This window comes from Aethalodelphis obliquidens, unplaced genomic scaffold (genome assembly GCF_003676395.1).
Source record: "Aethalodelphis obliquidens isolate GAN/ISIS:26980383/991018 unplaced genomic scaffold, ASM367639v1 scaffold62, whole genome shotgun sequence".
NCBI classification, from domain to species: domain Eukaryota; kingdom Metazoa; phylum Chordata; class Mammalia; order Artiodactyla; family Delphinidae; genus Aethalodelphis; species Aethalodelphis obliquidens.
The window spans coordinates 10,060,741-10,078,102 of NW_020838006.1; the positions used below are offsets into that span (position 1 = coordinate 10,060,741).

A 17,362-nucleotide genomic window follows, 5' to 3' on the forward strand; every position below is an offset into this window, starting at 1 on the left:
CATATATACACTACCAAATGTAAAATAGATAGTTAGTGGGAAGCAGCTGCATAGCACAGGGATGTCAGCTCGGTGCTTTGTGACCACCTAGAGGGGTGGGGTAGGGAGGGTGGGAGGGAAGGCACAAGGGGGAGGGGATATATGTATACATATAGCTCATTCACTTTGTTACACAGCAGAAACTAACACAACATTGTAAAGCAATTATAGTACAATAAAAATGTTAAAAAAAGTAAGTATTTATATAACTTTAAGTTTATAGACACATGTATGAAAACCAATGGCTTTTTAAATTATATGATATTATACTTTGTGAGAGGGATTTTCCTTCCAAGTTTCAATGTTACCTCAATTATTCAGAACCTTAATTTTGCTTTTTAAAAAAATTTTCTCTGAAAATAGTATCGTCTTTGATTTTCTGCTTTGAACTACCTTGTCATTTGAAAAAAATTGTGTATATAACAAAAAAAAAAGGAATCCACCTGCCAATGCAGGGGACACGGGTTCGAGCCGTGGTCCAGGAAGATCCCACATGCCGCGGAACAACTGAGCCCGTGCGCCACAACTACTGAGCCTGCGCTCTAGAGCCCGCGAGCCACAACTACTGAGCCCACATGCCACAATTACTGAAGCCCACGTGCCTAGAGCCCATGCTCCGCAACAAGAGAAGCCACCGCAATGAGAAGCCCGCGCACTGCAATGAAGAGTAGCCCCCGCTCGCCGCAACTAGAGAAAAGCCCTTGTGCAGCAATGAAGACCCAACGCAGCCAAAAATAAATATAAAATAAATAAATTTAAAAAAAGAATGGGAAAATAAAAGTACAAACAAGACACAGATATATACAAATCTCCTCCCCCAATTCATACCTCTTGACTCATATCTATTAGAATATCTCCATTTCAGTATTTCAAAGGTCTCTCCAACTCAACATGTCTAAATTTGACCTCATGACCAGCATCCCTCCCCAATCCTGCCTGTTTTCATCAGAGAACTGTAATGCTCTTCTCTGAAACAAGAGAAACCAGGTATCGTCCTTAACTCCTACCTCTAACCTCACCCCCATTTGATTAATCAATCTTCACTTCCTAAACCTCTCTCAAATCCACTCCCACTTCTGGTTGAAGTCACCATGTCCTTTGGTCTAATTATGACAATAGCTCCTTGCCAATTTGTTCTCCAGACCAGAGCTATCGTGATTTTTAAAATGTAAATCTGATCAAATTCTCTACTGGAAGTCAAGTCCTTCAGTGAATCCCTATATACTCTTAGGATAAAGTTCAAACTCACCATGAATTCTAGTTTGTCTAGGATGATCTGTGTATGCCTCTTATCCTGGCATATTAATTATTAATACCTCCCCCCCCATTTCCCTCTCAAAATTTTTGCAATTCAGAAGATCAATTCTATGGTCATCCTATTTACAAAGCCCTGCACGACTGAGCTTTCTGCATATTCTGTAGGTTCATTTCTTGCCACCTGAACACTAAGCCATGGGATGTTATTTCTGTCTCTCAGTTGTAACATGCTCTTTCCTGCAGGCCTACCTATAGACTACTCCTTCCCTCTCAATTTTCTACTCACTTTTCTTCACCTATTGCCTAGTTCCTATTCACTATTTAGTGTTCAACTTAAATGTTACTAGGGCGAGGAAGCCTTCAACACCTTGCACTTTTCCTATCATATTTTATTGTATTTGCTTAATCATTTGCAGCCCTTGATAGACTAAAAGCTCTGTGAGAACAAGGTCCATGTGCATCTAGTTGCTAACCATATACTCAGCACCTAACATCCTCCTGGCCTGACACTAGGGAGATGCAAATGAAGATGCCTCTTTCCTGTCTACAAACTCCCAGCATAGGAGGAGGTGCACATACAAGGAGACATAATATACTGAGATCTGTGCCAAGAGAACTACTGGAACAAATCCCTAGAATAATATCTCAGATGTGATTTAGAGGACAAATGAATGAAAAGAAAGGAACTTTTGGATAAAGAAACACATGCAAAAGGATTCAGATAATGACATATTGTGGAAACAGTGAGCTGCCTGCTCTGCTTATCTTTTATCAGCCTCCCCCCACACTTTCCTCCCCACCAACCCCATAGCTGCCAAAGACAGAATGGATGCAGATCCACCAAAGAGCCATAATAAGCCATGCCAATCAATTTAGACTCTATCCTCAGGTGGCTGAGAGCCACCGGAATACTGTAAGCAGTCACTGGCAGATCAATTTCTGCTTCAAAATATTACTGCAGAGGAGGATATACTAAGAGATTTCAGGAAGATTAACCAGGAGCTAATTGCAATAATTTAGAAGAAATATGAATAAGATAGTAGCAGTGAGAATTGAGAGAAAGGAAAAACCATGAGAGATATTCAAGATAATAGCATGAATAGGATTAACTGACTCAATAAATAGAGAATTGAGGGCTGTTTCTAATTATGCTGAAAGTTACATTCACAAATATGTACAGCCCAGACACACAGAAGGTTATTCCTTAAAAAAAAAAAAAAAACCCAAAACCCAAAAAAGTAAATAAGTATAGCAAGTGTATTACAATAGTATTTTTTAATACTGCTGGTACAGTTCATAAGAGAAACTTTTCACTATGAATAAGTAACTTACAAGGAAGGTAAAATTGCACATGCCACTCTTGTTAGAAGTAATTTAGTTTTGTTTTGAATTTGCAAGACACAAAGAGATACGAAAAAGTTAAATTCAACTAGATTAGGAAAAATAAAATTGTAACCCCCATAAATATATTACAGCTTTGCATTAGTGGAGTAGAAAGGGGGAAAAATGAAGGGTAGAAGGAGGAAAGGAGAGAAACAGACTTGGGTGAGGCTACAGAATACAGGGAAGCAAAAGAGAAGATCTGAGCAAAAAGGAGAGGAGAAGAAGAGAGGCTTCTGAAGAACTACATAGATTACATCAGGTTTATCCTCTAACAGAGCATTTTTCAAGGGGGTGATGTAATTTAATGGGTTCCAACCAGGATTTTTAAATAAAACAGAATAAAATACAAAATATGATACTAGACCACATGTAGTAAGGGAAATACTATTTTTATAAATCTATTGTCTTACACATTCATAGGTAGGTACCAGACTGTAATGTAAAATGTATCTTTAGTATCGGTAACTGACAAACAGGTTTGAAGACGACAGCTCTAGAATAATTATTAGCAGAAAAAGCTTGAAAACTAAGAGAACGTTATTGCCCAAGAAAAATTCAGAATGTTATTGCTCAAGAAAAATTCAGAAAAAATTCCCAAGAAAAATTCAGAATGCCCAAGAAAAATTCAGAATGTTATTGCTTCCTTTTGAGATGCTAACTAGCTGAGTGCAGTCAATGTTCACTTATTTACACACTCACGTATTGTTTGCGAAAAGGACTACCATAAACTCACTGGGGCAATTATTCTGCAGATAACAGTGGCCCAAAACAGAAATATTACAGTATCCAATTCAGTGGGCCAGAGGTTCCCAAGCCTGATGCCAGGATGTGAGGTGCTCAGTCTCCTAATATTACAAACGATAACTCCATCAAGTACAGTACCATTTATTTCAGCAAAAACAAACAATGGTTTATGTGGTCCAAAAGAGAAAAAAGTAAAAATCAGAATGATCCTTCTTCATACTGCACCACCTGCTACTTTAAAGAGAAGGATGAGGGCTTCCCTGGTGACGCAGTGGTTGCGAATCCGCCCGCTATTGCATGGGACACAGGTTCAAGCCCTGGTCCGGGAAGATCCCACATGCCACGGAGCAACTAAGCCCATGCATCACAACTACTGAAGCCCATGTGCCTAGAGCCCGTGCTCCGCAACAAGAGAAGCCACAGAAATGAGAAGCCTGCATACAGCAACGAAGAGTAGCCCCTGCTCCCCACAACTAGAGAAAGCCCGCGTGCAGCAACGAAGACCCAACACAGCCATAAATAAATAAATGAATTAATTAATTAAAAAAAATAAAGAGGAGGACGAGATGAGAGAGGAAAGGGGTCAAAAAGTAAATAATGTTCTGTGGCAGTCTATAGAATAATGGATTTGAAGCCATGTAAAGAACCAAAGTGCCACTCTTCCAGCATGCTGTTTTGGGGAGGGGAGATCAACTTTGGAGCAGGTTGCCCTGTGTCCAGATCTCAGCTCTGATACTTACTAGTTGTGTGTCCTTTGGAAAGTTAGTGACTTTGACTCAATTTTAAAGATATGGTCAATCTCAGAATTGTTCTACTTAATGAAATAGCATAAGTAATGTATCTAGCACAGGGTAGACACTAAATGTCAGTTCTTACAATTAAGTGTAAAATTGTGCATTATAGTTAGAGTGCCTCAGATATTCAGTGGACAGGGAGAATGGAGTAAGATGAGCTTCTTGAAAGACAGGCCAAGGAGTCTAAATAAACGAGGGAAAGAAAGAGAATGACCTTTACTTTTGCAGGAAAGCATTTTTTGTTTTTGTTTTTGGGTTTTTTTTGGTCATTTGGTATTGTAAACCTGGTGACAGAAGCCAGTCTCTTGGGGAACAAATTGATTCCCCAAGATCTGAGAAAGTCAGTGGGGTGGATTTCTTGAGACAATATAATTTACCCAGCATAGATCCATGCTAGGCATGGTCTAAATGGGACTCAAATGCCTGAGCAAAAGTAATAGGCTTTTATTTTCTGTACAGTGGTGCTAGGTATTTTTCCCCCTAGAAGTTTATTATTTACCAGCTCTAGAATGTACAATGGCTTTTCATGGATTTAAGTCCAAGTTGCAAAGGTGGTATAAATGATCCAAACTGATCACCAGCATCAATTCTATACCAAGTTCAAATTTTGATGCCTAATTTTCCAACCTTCTTAGTCTGGTATCACCCTACTTATCAAGTCTTATTTTTACTATTCTTAAAAATCTATCTGCTTTAGAAAAAAAGGATTCACTGTCTCCATTTACACATATCCCAATGCTTGAGAAACAGCCTACAACATAGTAGGAATTGAAACCTTAATTCTCTCCCCTCCCTCAATGTATGAGTGACTGGGTTTACAAAGGCAAATGAGACATGGACATTTCCCACCCTCAAGAAGTCCAACAGTTTATGTGAGCCATGGAATACAACATATGGTACACAAAAGTTAAATATCTGTCTCACACACACACAAACAGAAAATGATGTTCCCATGGAAAAGTGTCTGAGATATCTACTCTAAACCAAGAACTTATTATAGAGGATAACACCAGAAACAAAAAGGAAAGAAAGAAAGAAAAATAGAGAATATACACAAGAGTATATATTCTTGTGCAACTGTATTTACATTGGTGGGTACCAAGATGAAAATTAGACTGTATTCAGTAACAAAAAATATGTTCTCCTCTCAAGACTTCACTGAACTCATTTATGTTGCATCTACAAAGAAAATAAAACAAGACTAATAACTGTGTTTATGATAAAATGGGCAAATAAAACATATTTTATCAAAATTATTAAGGTCTACTAGATTAGTGTATGTTTTGTTGGCTAAAGTTAAATTTTCTGATTCCTGTTGTGTAATCAGGCCTGTACAATGCTCTTAGTTGGCTGACTCAATCTGTTGAGTTCCTAACTATGTGAAGATTAAAAAAAAGTAATCATGTTATTTGGTTTTTTGCTATTAAGTTGTATGAATTCCTTATGTATTTTGGATATTAATCCTTCATCAGATACATGATTTGCAAATACTTTCTCCCATTCCATAGGCTGCCTTTTCATTTTGTCTAGACAAATAGTGTATGATCTCACTTGTATGTGGAATCTAAAAGAAAGAACTCATAGGAACAGAGATGAATGTGTCAGCTAACCTTATTATGGTAATCATTTTGCAACATATACATATATCAAATCATCAAATTGTACACCCTAAACTTACATAAATGATACATCAAATGTCTCAAATATGTCAAATATGTCTCAATAAATTTGGAAATAAAGAGAAAAAAGAAAAGTAAAAAAAAAAAAAGGTCCAATAGTATTAGCAGGTGAGAGATGTAAATTATATCATCATGAAATCAGTGCCATAAGTGAGGTAGCAAAAGGTGCTGTGGGAAGAGAATGGCTCCTGCTTCTGTCTGAAGAAGTCATAATCTGCCCTGCACAACCATATTCATAGCTACCTTTACCTTCTGCCCACATTTTCTTTATTAATTTTCTACCTCTCCAAACTTTCTTCCTTCTTCCCCCTTGTTAATCTAAATCAATCCAACCGTTAAGGATCAGTACAAATTTTGGCTTTTCCAAGAGGCCCTTTCAACCCTCTTTTCTAAACTACTAGTGTTCTTGTACCTCAGTTTACATATTTTTGTTTCAAACACATTAGTCCCCACTTCCCCAGCTATATAGTAATTCCCGTAAATATTTGGCAGATTCTTAAAATCTCAATGATCCACTGTATAATATCACTTGACTGATATTCTAGCATACGTGATTGAACATAATCCTATATTCTAGTACAGATTAACTGTCCAGCACTGACTATTACAGACATTCTCAGATCTCTAACTATACTTACAGGCTAATTCAACAGTTTTACCTATTTCACCCATTATATATGTCTAAGTTCATCAGTTCAAGTCTTAGGGAATTAGTTCTAATATGCTTCTAATGCTTTGGATTTTAATATGGACTTCCCCCACAGTGGAGACTGACAATGAATAAGTATTCTAACATAACTTAAATGCCTTACAAATAAGCTCATGTTTGTCTACCTGTTTTACCAATATGAGGTAGTCCAGAGCTTCTGACAATTTCTGGGCATAGCCCTCCCATCTTCAATTTCTATTTCTGTAAAACAGAAACTCATTCTAACAGGTTTCAACCTCTCAGTGTCCTAGAGTGAGGAAACAGTAATGTACTAATTAGCAACTGATTGGTAAAAGGGAGAGAGCTGACATTAGAAATTATGTTTTAAGCTTCATCTAGTTCTAGAACCATTAACAATTTTCTGTATAACTATTAGCAGACCCTCTGGTGATCATGCGTCCATTTTTCCCTGTTAAGGTTTATCCTAGCACTGTGGATGACTGTAAAACTGGTATTTCCAGTGCAGAAAAATGAAAATATTAAAATAACTACTGAGGAAATTTTAAAGTTTATTTAAAACCCAAAACTTCAGAAGCAGGGATGAAAGAAAAAGAAGAGCTAAAAACAAGTATAATTGGTACTCCTGCCATAAAAGGAAATGAAGTTACAATAATAGAAAAATTATCTGAAGTAAATTTGATTCTTGGTTTGTCTTTTTTTTTTTTTTTTTGCGGTACGTGGCCCTCTCACTGTTGTGGCCTCTCCCGTTGCGGAGCACAGGCTCTGGACGCGCAGGCTCAGCGGTCGTGGCTCACGGGCCCAGCCTCTCGGCGGCATGTGGGATCTTCCCGGACCAGGGCACGAACCCGTATCCCCTGCATCGGCAGGCAGACTCTCAACCACTGCGCCACCAGGGAAGCCCAGGAACTAATTTCTTGTTGTAAAAAAGTATATTGATTCAGCAGTTCCTTTAGTTTCACTTCAGTCCCTCCTTCCCCAAGTTAAACGTAAGTTAAAATTAAATGTTTACTAAAAAGTGGCATGATCCAACTTTTCTGAAATTATATCCACATATATGCCTAGACAGGCATACAAATTTTGAGTAATTAATTTGTTATTTTGGGTGGTGAGATTCCCTCCCTCTTACACTTTTAATATAATGAACACGTATCATTTTTATAAAATCAGCCATTATCCTAAGAAAGAAAAAAAAGTATAAAAAACAAACTTTACGCCCAGTTTACAACATTTCTCTCTTTCTACCTTCAACTGCAGTTCACTGTCAACATCTTGTTAGCTAACAGAGATGTTTGCCTTTGAAAGAGTTAAAAGCACCTTTAATTAACTACCTTTTATTGAGCTCTTACTATTCACTCAGTATTACACCAAAACCTTTCCCATTCCTTCATTGATTAATCCTCACGACCTTGAGAGGCAAGTACCTTCCCTTTTTACAGATAAGGTAAAATATCAATAATTTGCCTACAAGGTGACAGAGCTATTAGGGAAAGGAAAAGATTCAAAAACCTAGGTCAGACTATAAAGGTTAAGTTCTTGACCACTAATTTTAAACTAAGATAATTCAAATCCAGATTCTGTTACTAGCAGTGTGAATTTGGACAACTGACAACTTGTCATCTTCATTTTTTCCACCTCAAAATGGGCAGATTACCATCTTCATTATGGACGGTTTTAAAAAATAACAGATAAAGCTCTTGGTCCTTCCTTTGGGATACAGAAAGTACTCTATTTGGTGATGTTACAAGTTACTGTCACTCTAAGAATATCAAGAAGAATGTAATATCACAAAAGTAACTAAAATTTATGAATACCAGACGAATTTAAGTCATGTACTATTGAATCTTAGTGGAAAGTGTTTATGTTTCGAGTCTGTTCACAGAACATTCCAATATTCAAGTACTGTAACATACAAATATAAATTAGAGCTTAAAGAATTATAAAACCTTAGTAAAATATAACATAATAGTAAATAAAATTTAGGCCAATCAGATAGGTCAATTTCCCGAACAACAAGGTTATTACTTGGCTCCATTTAAAGCTGATTCAGGCAAACTCACTCTCTTTGGGGGCTAAGTCATCATTTAAAACCATCAACTTAGATGGATCTAGAGACTGTCATACAGAGTGAAGTCAGAAAGAGAAAACCAAATATCGTATATTAACGCATATATGTGGAACCCAGAAAAATGGTACAGATGAACCGGTTTTCAGGGCAGAAACAGAGACACAGATGTAGAGAACAAATGTATGGACACCAAGGGGGGAAAGTGGTGGTGCTGGGGGGTTGGTGGTGTGATGAATTGGGCGATTGGGATTGACATGTATACACTAATATGTATAAAATGGATAACTAATAAGAACCTGCTGTATAAATAAATAAATAAAATTCTAAAATTAAAAACAAAATAAATAAAAATTCTACTATTTCTGGCAAAAAAAAAAGAATCACCTTTACTTGCTTTTAACCAAGATGCCTATTCTATCCTTGCTGATATTAAAGAAACATTTACTCAAAAAATAATAATAATAAATTTAAAAAAATAAAACCATCACCTTAAAAGTAAAACCATGAAAAAAAATTCGTGCTTTTCCCCTCTGAATATTAGTTTAACTTTTGATTCCACTTTCAAGTTCTAATTCAAATAAACTTTTCCAAGTTTTCTCTGGTCACTGAAAAATGGATTTTTTATCTAACAAGGAAGCCACTAAAATGGGTTAAAATACATAGCACTGTTCTTAATACGTAACTTGGTTGAAATAAAAGTATATCTGTATATTTACAATTATTAAAAAACTATGAAAATAAATTTGACTTTTGAAAGAAGCAATCTCACTAATTTAAAAAGCCACTTTATAAACCACCATTTAAAATTCTGAACAGCTAATCTGCTCCATTATAATTTCAAATATATATAATTGTTTTATTTTGATTCTAAGTTTCAGCATTAATGACATTTCCAGGTCTTAGCAATTATATACTATATTACATTTAATAAATAACTGGGTTAAAAAAAATAATGGAGCGTCAATAATGATCACTGAATAAATTAGTGACACCTAAGAGTAGAAAGTGCTTTTGAAACCTGCAACAATAATCTGTACCAAAAGGCATACTTGAATATGCATACCTCAAGTCATCACTTGGTTCTTTCTTTTCTGGAAGTTCCATGCGCTTGGAGTCTGCTGACTGGTGCTCTTCAGCAACATTGGGCTCCTGGCTTATCACGGGAACCTCAGAAGTAAATGAGAGCTCTCCTTCATTGGAGACTCCAAAGAGATCTGGGTCATCTTGAATTACATCAATTAAGAGGACATCATCTTCATATGCTTTAAGAATATCTGGAAACCCCACTTCAATTTCTGAAACGTTCTCAGTCATTTTTCTACCACTAACTTCAGAGAAAACTGCTTTGAATCTTTCTTGTTCACTAGAGCAGAAGGCAGGACTTTTCTTTATACACCCAGGATCATAAGAAATAGTATTATTTTCAACTGTGAGAGAAACAGCTTCCTTATTAGAAACAATATTGCCTGGTTTAGAGATGTGGTTAGATGGTTTATTATCATTACCTTGCTTTAAAAAGCTTGGAGAAATAATACAGGAACTCTTACTGCAGTATGAGTCACAACCAGGTTGCACTGGAACTACACTATTTTGTATGCTCAAAGATTGAGGTCCTGAAGTTACTGTGGTGACATTTTCTTTAGTCCTATTCTGCCTTACCTCTGCTCCAGATAAACTGTCAAGAAGTTCTAGGGGACTATATACTTCTCTCTCTGATGACTTGCCATGTATTTTTCTTTTTTCTGTTTTGTTCTTAAGTAAGGGAATTTTAAAATTAGTCAGCCGTCCTGTGTTCAATATCTTAATCAAGTCTGGAACAACCAGTGTTTGCTTAGCAATGCATGCTTTTCGATGAATAGTTTTGCCTGTAGAGCTATTTGCTTCCTGGCCATCCTGGGAAGCCACTGTCAAATTCAGTTTTGTTAAATTCCCTCTATCTTTTTTTTTACTTCCTGTTAAGTTTTGAGTCACATTAGTTAATGGAGTATCTTCAATAGTATTAGAAACTATCTCTGACGCACTTCTGCTTAGTTTCTCTGACTTCGTTTTTTTATTATCATTGATGATAGGTTCCTTTATAACCATTAAAGTAGGTTCCACTGTAGAGACTGAAGATAAACAATTTAAATTAGAATCCGATTTCTCTCTACTTGAAGATTCACTGCTTGTTTCTGTTAGAGAACTTTGTAGCATCAATTTGGAATCAGTTAAATGAGTTTGATTTGTTTGGTGTTTAAGAAAATCATCTTGCCTAAAACTTTCCTGAGACCCAGGAAGAAAGTTATTTGATTGTGGCAAGGAAGCCTTTTTCCAACACTGGGCAGATATTCTAGCACACGAATAACAAGGCCAAGTTCTTTTGCCAGTCATTGGTATTGTTCTTTGACAGGTAAATTTAGATTCTTCAGCTTCATTCTTCGAGTCTTCCCTCGAAGCTCTCTTTTCAATAGGATGGCAATCGCTAGGTGACTTCACTATTGAGTTTTTCATCCACTTAAAATACTCCTCTGGATCCATCCTTTTACATCCTAAAGGCTCTGAAGCATTCTTTTTTTCTTCTTTTGAAAGTGGCTCAAGAGTTTTCTGAAACATAGGATTTACATGGTGTTCATGACTTGTTTTTTTCCCTGTTTCTGGAAGACTTAATAAATGATCCATTGGTGACAGCGTGTTATTGTTTACTTTTCTCAAAACTTCTAAAGGACTTTTTTTAGCCTCTAAAGTCTCTGTTTCTTTACCTTCAGCACCTGTTTTGTTTTCTTGTAACACCAGCTCATATTTGTTATACACATTAGAGAATTTCATCTTAATAACCATTTCATCTCCTTTTTCAGACACCTTCATCCTTTTCCTGGGTTTTCTCCCAACACTGCTCTCCTCTAATGAATGTTTATTTTTTTCACTTTGAAGGCAGGAAAGCAAGCCCTTATTTTTACTTTGGTATGAGTCATTTTCTTCAAGTAATAACTGATTTACTTCCATTAAGTTTTCTTCAGTTTGTAAATGCTGAGGAATATTATTTGTGTCACTCTTATCTCCAAGACTCCTAGGGTTTTCTTTCTTTAACTCTGAGGAATTTTCTGGTACATGCATATATCCACCATCAGGTTTATATGCAAGGTTATTTTCATCATTACAACTCTTGGAATGGGGGAAACAACTGCAATCACGTAATCTTAAAATGCAATTATTTTCTACTCCAGGTGACAAGCTGTGACAAGAATATTTTGGAGTATTCTTGTACAGTTCATCTTGGAATTCAACCTTACTATTTTGTGTAGCCTTATATTCCGTTATTTTGAGAGGTGGCCGTTCTAAGCTTTTAAATTTTTTAATTCGAATTCTTCTTTTAATACCTTTTACCAAACTTTCCTTACCCAAAGACTGCAAGAAAGCCATACTTTGAAATTCACTGCATTCCACTGTTTGGAAAGATTCCGAACTGGTTAATGATTCCTTTCTTACCAGGTCAATCCCTGGCTGGGGATCATCACTTGAGGCTTCAGTAACTTTTCTTTTTTCCTTGGCTGAACAAAACAACAAAACATACCAGAAAAGATTTTACATTGAGGAGGAAAAAGCAATATCACTTAAAAAAAAAAAAATTGTGAAGCCATCCATTTTTATTTCCCTGAATAGCCATATGGAAACATACATTTGTTTTTAAATCAAAGACCTAATTTCTATTAAGGTCCTGTATAAATTCTAAGACAGCTGAATAACCTCTAGCATCGTGATTTCATACAAGCCAAAGTGAATCACTAGTAGGAATTCCTTTTACAGAACTTCTGAGCAAGGGATCCTAACAGGACAAACACCTTTTAAGCGAATTCCTGTTTTTTTCTCTCCGGGTCAACCGTGTGCATCAGTAAAGCCCATGTAGATGCAAGTGAAACGCCAGTGGTAAAACACGGGTGCAGGAGAAGGGGTGCAAAGGCTAGAAAGGGAGTGACCCCTACGTGCTTCCTTACTGTGTCTTCCCGATTGCAAAGGGAGCTCCGCCTCCTTCGTTGCTTCGAAGCCCGGCCGGTCCGACGGGTCTGAAGAGCCCACCTGGCCCCCCGGCCCCTCCACTCGCCGCCTCGCTGAGGCCTTCCCAGCCCCGAACGCCTCACCCGACTTGTCACTTTCTACCTCTTCTCTCCCAGACTTCCGGGCCACCATCCCCCTCTTTTGCCTGCTCTCTTCGCGCCCCCCGGCCTCAGGGCCACAGCCTCCCGCCTCGCCTGGTCCCGGCCGCCTGCCTCTCTTCCTCGGGCCTCGCGCGTCGCCTTTACGCCCCAGGGCCGTCGCTGGGCCCGACGCCCGCGGCTGCCGCATCCGCCCCGGACCGCCCGTCTGCCCACCGATGCCCGCCACGCCCGCTGGCAGGAGCCCACCGGCCACACAAAAGCTGCTTCGGCTGCCGGGCACCCGCGACCCTCAGCCCCACCCTGCCGCGCCCAGCCGCCAAGACCCTGGGACCGGAAGCGGAAGTGGGGTCCGCGATGCCTGCCTGGGGCAGGCGCGGCCCAACGGGCGGAAGGACCTCGAGGCTTTGCAGCTGGCCCCTCCACCGTTCGTTGCGGGGCATGGGGGTGGAGCCTTCCAGGAGGCCGGACTCTCCCACGGCCACCTCTGGCGCTTGGTTGCTCGCAAAAACCGAGTGGCTTCTAACTCCTCCCAAAGTCTCTTGTGGGGGGGTCCCTTTCCATATGCCTTCCTGACATCCTATACGCACCTCAAACTTAAGTTGTGCACAAATGACCTTGTCTTTCATCACGGGCTTGCTCCTCTTGTGTTGGTGGATGCGTCACCGTCTACCCAGTTGTCTAAGAAACCTAGAAACCATCAGATACCCTTCTTTCCACTTCATCCCTCGCATCCACGTTCATTAGGTCCGCTTGATTCGACTTTCTGTGTTTGTCAGCCACTCGCCTTGGCTCTGGCTTGCAGACTCTGACCCACTGCATCAACCTCCTAGATTATTCATGCCTCCAACCTTGTGCTTTGTCAGTCAGCTTCCACCTGCCGCCAGGCCATGCCCTTCCAATGAAAGGATGTCTTGGCATTTCCCAGCTTGACCTTTCATGAACCTCCTTTGCTCAAAGACTGAAACTAACAGAAAGTCCAAACTCTTCGTTGTGGTATTTGTGGCTCTTTCTGATATGGCTCCTGAATTGTTGATTTTGTCTCTTACTGCCACTGTAGGGGAGAAGGTGTGCTTCAGTGGAAATCTATGCGCAGGAGTCACCCTTCTGCATTATCTGATTCTGATTCTATGGGAGATACTTTACAACTATATAAGTTGTAAATGAGTGGTAGCATTGCAAAATAATGGTCTATAGATATGCAAATTCTCTCCTACAGAAGTTCAGTGGACTTCCCACTCCTTGTGGAAGAAGCCAGTTTTGCCTCTGTTTGCACATTCATTTCAATATTCCTGGTCTATAAACGTGTCTGTTCTTTGAACTCACCCTTTGAGTGGTTATTATAAAATCTGCCTGATGGGAGAAACAAAATCTTTAACATGTTCATTTTTACATCTATATGACAGTCATGATTTTGAAACTGAGCAGGACCCTGTGGGGCCCTCCTGCTTACAAAAGTCTTTCTGTTTCCCCATTTCTTGTTTATAGGCTTCCCCTGAGTTCCAAAAGGGCAGATTCAGACAGTTACTAATTAGGGAAGTGAGGGAATGTAGAAACAAAGGGAAAACAGTAGTGCAAGAAGCAATAGTGCATTGATAAAGCACAGTCTTAATTCCTCCTCAAGGGATATACAGAACGATCTGATATCTTTGAGTTCTACAGGAACTAAGTAGCCCACCCAGGTAGAGGATGGTAACTTCAGACTGAGCACAAGCACATAGACCCCAGACTAGTTTGAACCAGAAGACTGATGATTAAGATTCCTGAAACACCACCCTGTTACTTCACCACCAACCAATCAGAAGAAAGTCATGCATCCTGCAGTCCTCACCCCTAAATGTTGCTTTTAAAAACTCTTCCCTGAAGACCATCAGAGATTTTGGCTCTTTTTGCAGCATGAGCTGCCTGTACTCCTTGCTTGGTGCCCTGCAAATAAATGCTGTACTTTCCTTCACTACAACATGGTGTCAGTAAATTGGCTTTGCTGTGCTGTGGGTGAGCAGACTCAAGTTCAGTAACAATTTTAATTGGGGTGGGGGTGCTATCTTTTAACACCACACATACCCTTGCCTGCCTGCACTTAAACCACATTGGAATACTACTGAAGTTCCCTAGATTCCATATGATCCATCATGCTGATAGGGATAGAGTAGGATAGTTACACAGGTAGCTTTAGAAATCCCGCTAGGGGATTATAGTTAGAGAAGGAACTTTGGGAGACCATTGTAAGTTAATGACCACTCAAGAAAGTAATCAGAACATTGTGAAACACGACAGGCCTGCTTAACAATGAAACCATGCAATAAAAGCGTTGCAGGAAGGGGGACCCCTGCCAGGGCCCAAGAGCGGGCTCTTGTCTAACACTTGGAAATGAGTTGTCCGAAGAGACACACGTGCTGACAAAGCAAGAGACTTTATTGGGAAGGGGTGCCCAGGTGGAGAGCAGGAAGGTAAGGGAACTCGGGAGAACTGCTCTGCCATGTGGCTCACAGTCTCAGGTTTTATGGTGATGGGATTAGTTTCTGGGTTGTCTCTGGCCAACCATTCTGACTCAGCGTCCTTTCTGGTGGTGGGCACATCACTCAGCCAAGATGGATTCCAGCGAGGTTTCTGGGAGGTTGGTAGGACATGTGGACTGGAGTCTCCTCTCTCCTTTTGACCTTTCCCATATTCTTCTGGTTGGTGGTGGTTTGTTAGTTCTGTGTTCCTCACCAGGATCTCCTGTCCTAAAATAACTCATGCAAATTGTTACAGTCTTTGCCTGGCCAGGGTGGGCAGTTTCAGTCAGTGTTTCCCCTAACAAAAGCACCGAGATATGCCCCAGGCCATTAAGTGAAAAAATGAGACCTGCATCCTGCTGGTGGAGGTGAGCAAGATAATGATCCTTAGGGCATGCACCTCTGCACGTACCAAGGACAGGAATAGAGGGAAAAGGTGACATTCCAAAGTAGAAGACCCTCATTATACTGAAACCTGAGATGATTTAACATATTTTACTGTATGTTACCACTCTTATGCTGATTTGAATAGCCCCATGACATGAAGGAGGAGCTAATGATGTAAGCCTGCTGTCTACTCAAAGAATGAGGAAGAAGGTGGTCTTCTCCCCCTCCCCACTTTTCCTTGGATTATAAAAATGTAGCCCACTTAGTTATCAGGGCAGAGCTCTCTTGCCTGCCCGCTGGTGTCCTTCACCAGCATCCTATACTAATCCATCCTATACTAATAAATCCACAAGCATCCTATACTAACAAATCCACTTCTTACCACTTGGTTCCTCACTGAATTCCTTCTGTGCTGAGACATAAAGAACCTGAGCTTCCTTAAGTCCTGAGATGAATTGTTCAATGCCTGTGTTTTGCTGAAAGCCTTACTTTCGGTTTCAAGGTTCATAGGATTAGCTGGCAAAATAACCACTCTACACTCAGTTAAACAAGAATTTAGAGAGAGTTTATTGAATTAACAAATTGCATTATACTAATTAAGAAAAGAATAGTATAACTAACTAAGAGAGAATAGTAAAGACAGAGGTTTATACGTCTCCGAATTGGGGAAGCACCTACATCCAGGTCCAAGCAATGCTGGGAAGCCCCTTGAACAGCAATCTGGAGTCCCAGTTGGGAAAGTCCTGGTGGTGCGTCCACCCCACGGGTAAGACTTCAGTTTGCCACTCGAAGGAGCACAACTTTTAGCACCAGGCCGCAGGCTGATAGCAGTCAGCCTACGTGCCAATTTGCAGCTCTGGGAAGTTTGGGAAATGTTCTTGATTCCGGGGGCTGGCCAGACCCTCAAGGGGTCCCATGACTGACTCTCTCTTATCTAGTGGTTTATGATGTGTGCTGGTGCCACCCTGCTGGCCTGGGTGTAGCTCAGCAGTTGGGCATGAAGCCAGCTTTAGCATCATTGTCCTGTCGGTGAGAGGCCTGGTGCCGCCTCTGAAGCCTGAACAAGACTACTTTACTAGCTTCCCCAACAGTCTGCCTCTCTACCTGCTGGTCCTGGAAATTCTTCCTTTGCTTGTCTGCTTGGTGAAGTACATTTTCCCCTCCAAGATTCAGTGCAAGGATCACCCCTCAAGGAAGCTTCCCGCCTAACTTTCTCCTTACACTTGGAGGGGTCAGGTGTTTCTGCCTGCAAACTCATCACTTTCAACTGTTTACTTGTATGTCCCCCTCAGGGCAGGTACCTTATTTTTTATTTTTTTCTTTCTTTATGGCTGTGTTGGGTCTTCGTTGTTATGCCCAGGCTTTCTCTAGTTGCAGGGAGTGGGGGCTACTCTTCGTTGCGGTGTGCGGCCTTCTCATTGCGGTGGCTTCTTTTGTTGTGGAGCATGGGCTGTAGGCACACAGGCTTCAGTAGTTGTGGCTCGTGGACTCTAGAGCACAGGCTCAGTAGTTGCAGCACAGGGGCTTAGTTTATCCGCGGCATGTGGGATCTTCCTGGACCAGGGATTGAACCCACCACCAGGAGTTCAGCTTCCTTGGTCCCCTGCATTGGCAGGCAGAGTCTTAACCACTGAGCAGTCAGGGAAGTTCTGGGACCTTCTTTTAATCTGTGCATTTTGTGTGTTTAAAGAGGAAGTTGGTGATTTTGAACACAAT

General features: G+C 40.1%; 1 protein-coding gene across 1 annotated transcript in view; it reads right to left on the reverse strand.

The window, feature by feature from the left end:
- Positions 1–12,951, reverse strand: part of TOPAZ1 (testis and ovary specific TOPAZ 1) — a 73,331-nt gene extending 60,380 nt beyond the window's left edge. The window contains exons 1-2 of the mRNA XM_027088187.1: positions 12,603–12,951; positions 9,695–12,158 (exon numbers count right to left, since the gene is read on the reverse strand). Coding sequence (XP_026943988.1) covers positions 9,695–12,158; positions 12,603–12,951 — 2,813 coding nt within the window. The remainder of the gene's footprint in view (positions 1–9,694; positions 12,159–12,602) is intronic.
- Between the last annotated feature and the right edge of the window lie 4,411 nt (positions 12,952–17,362).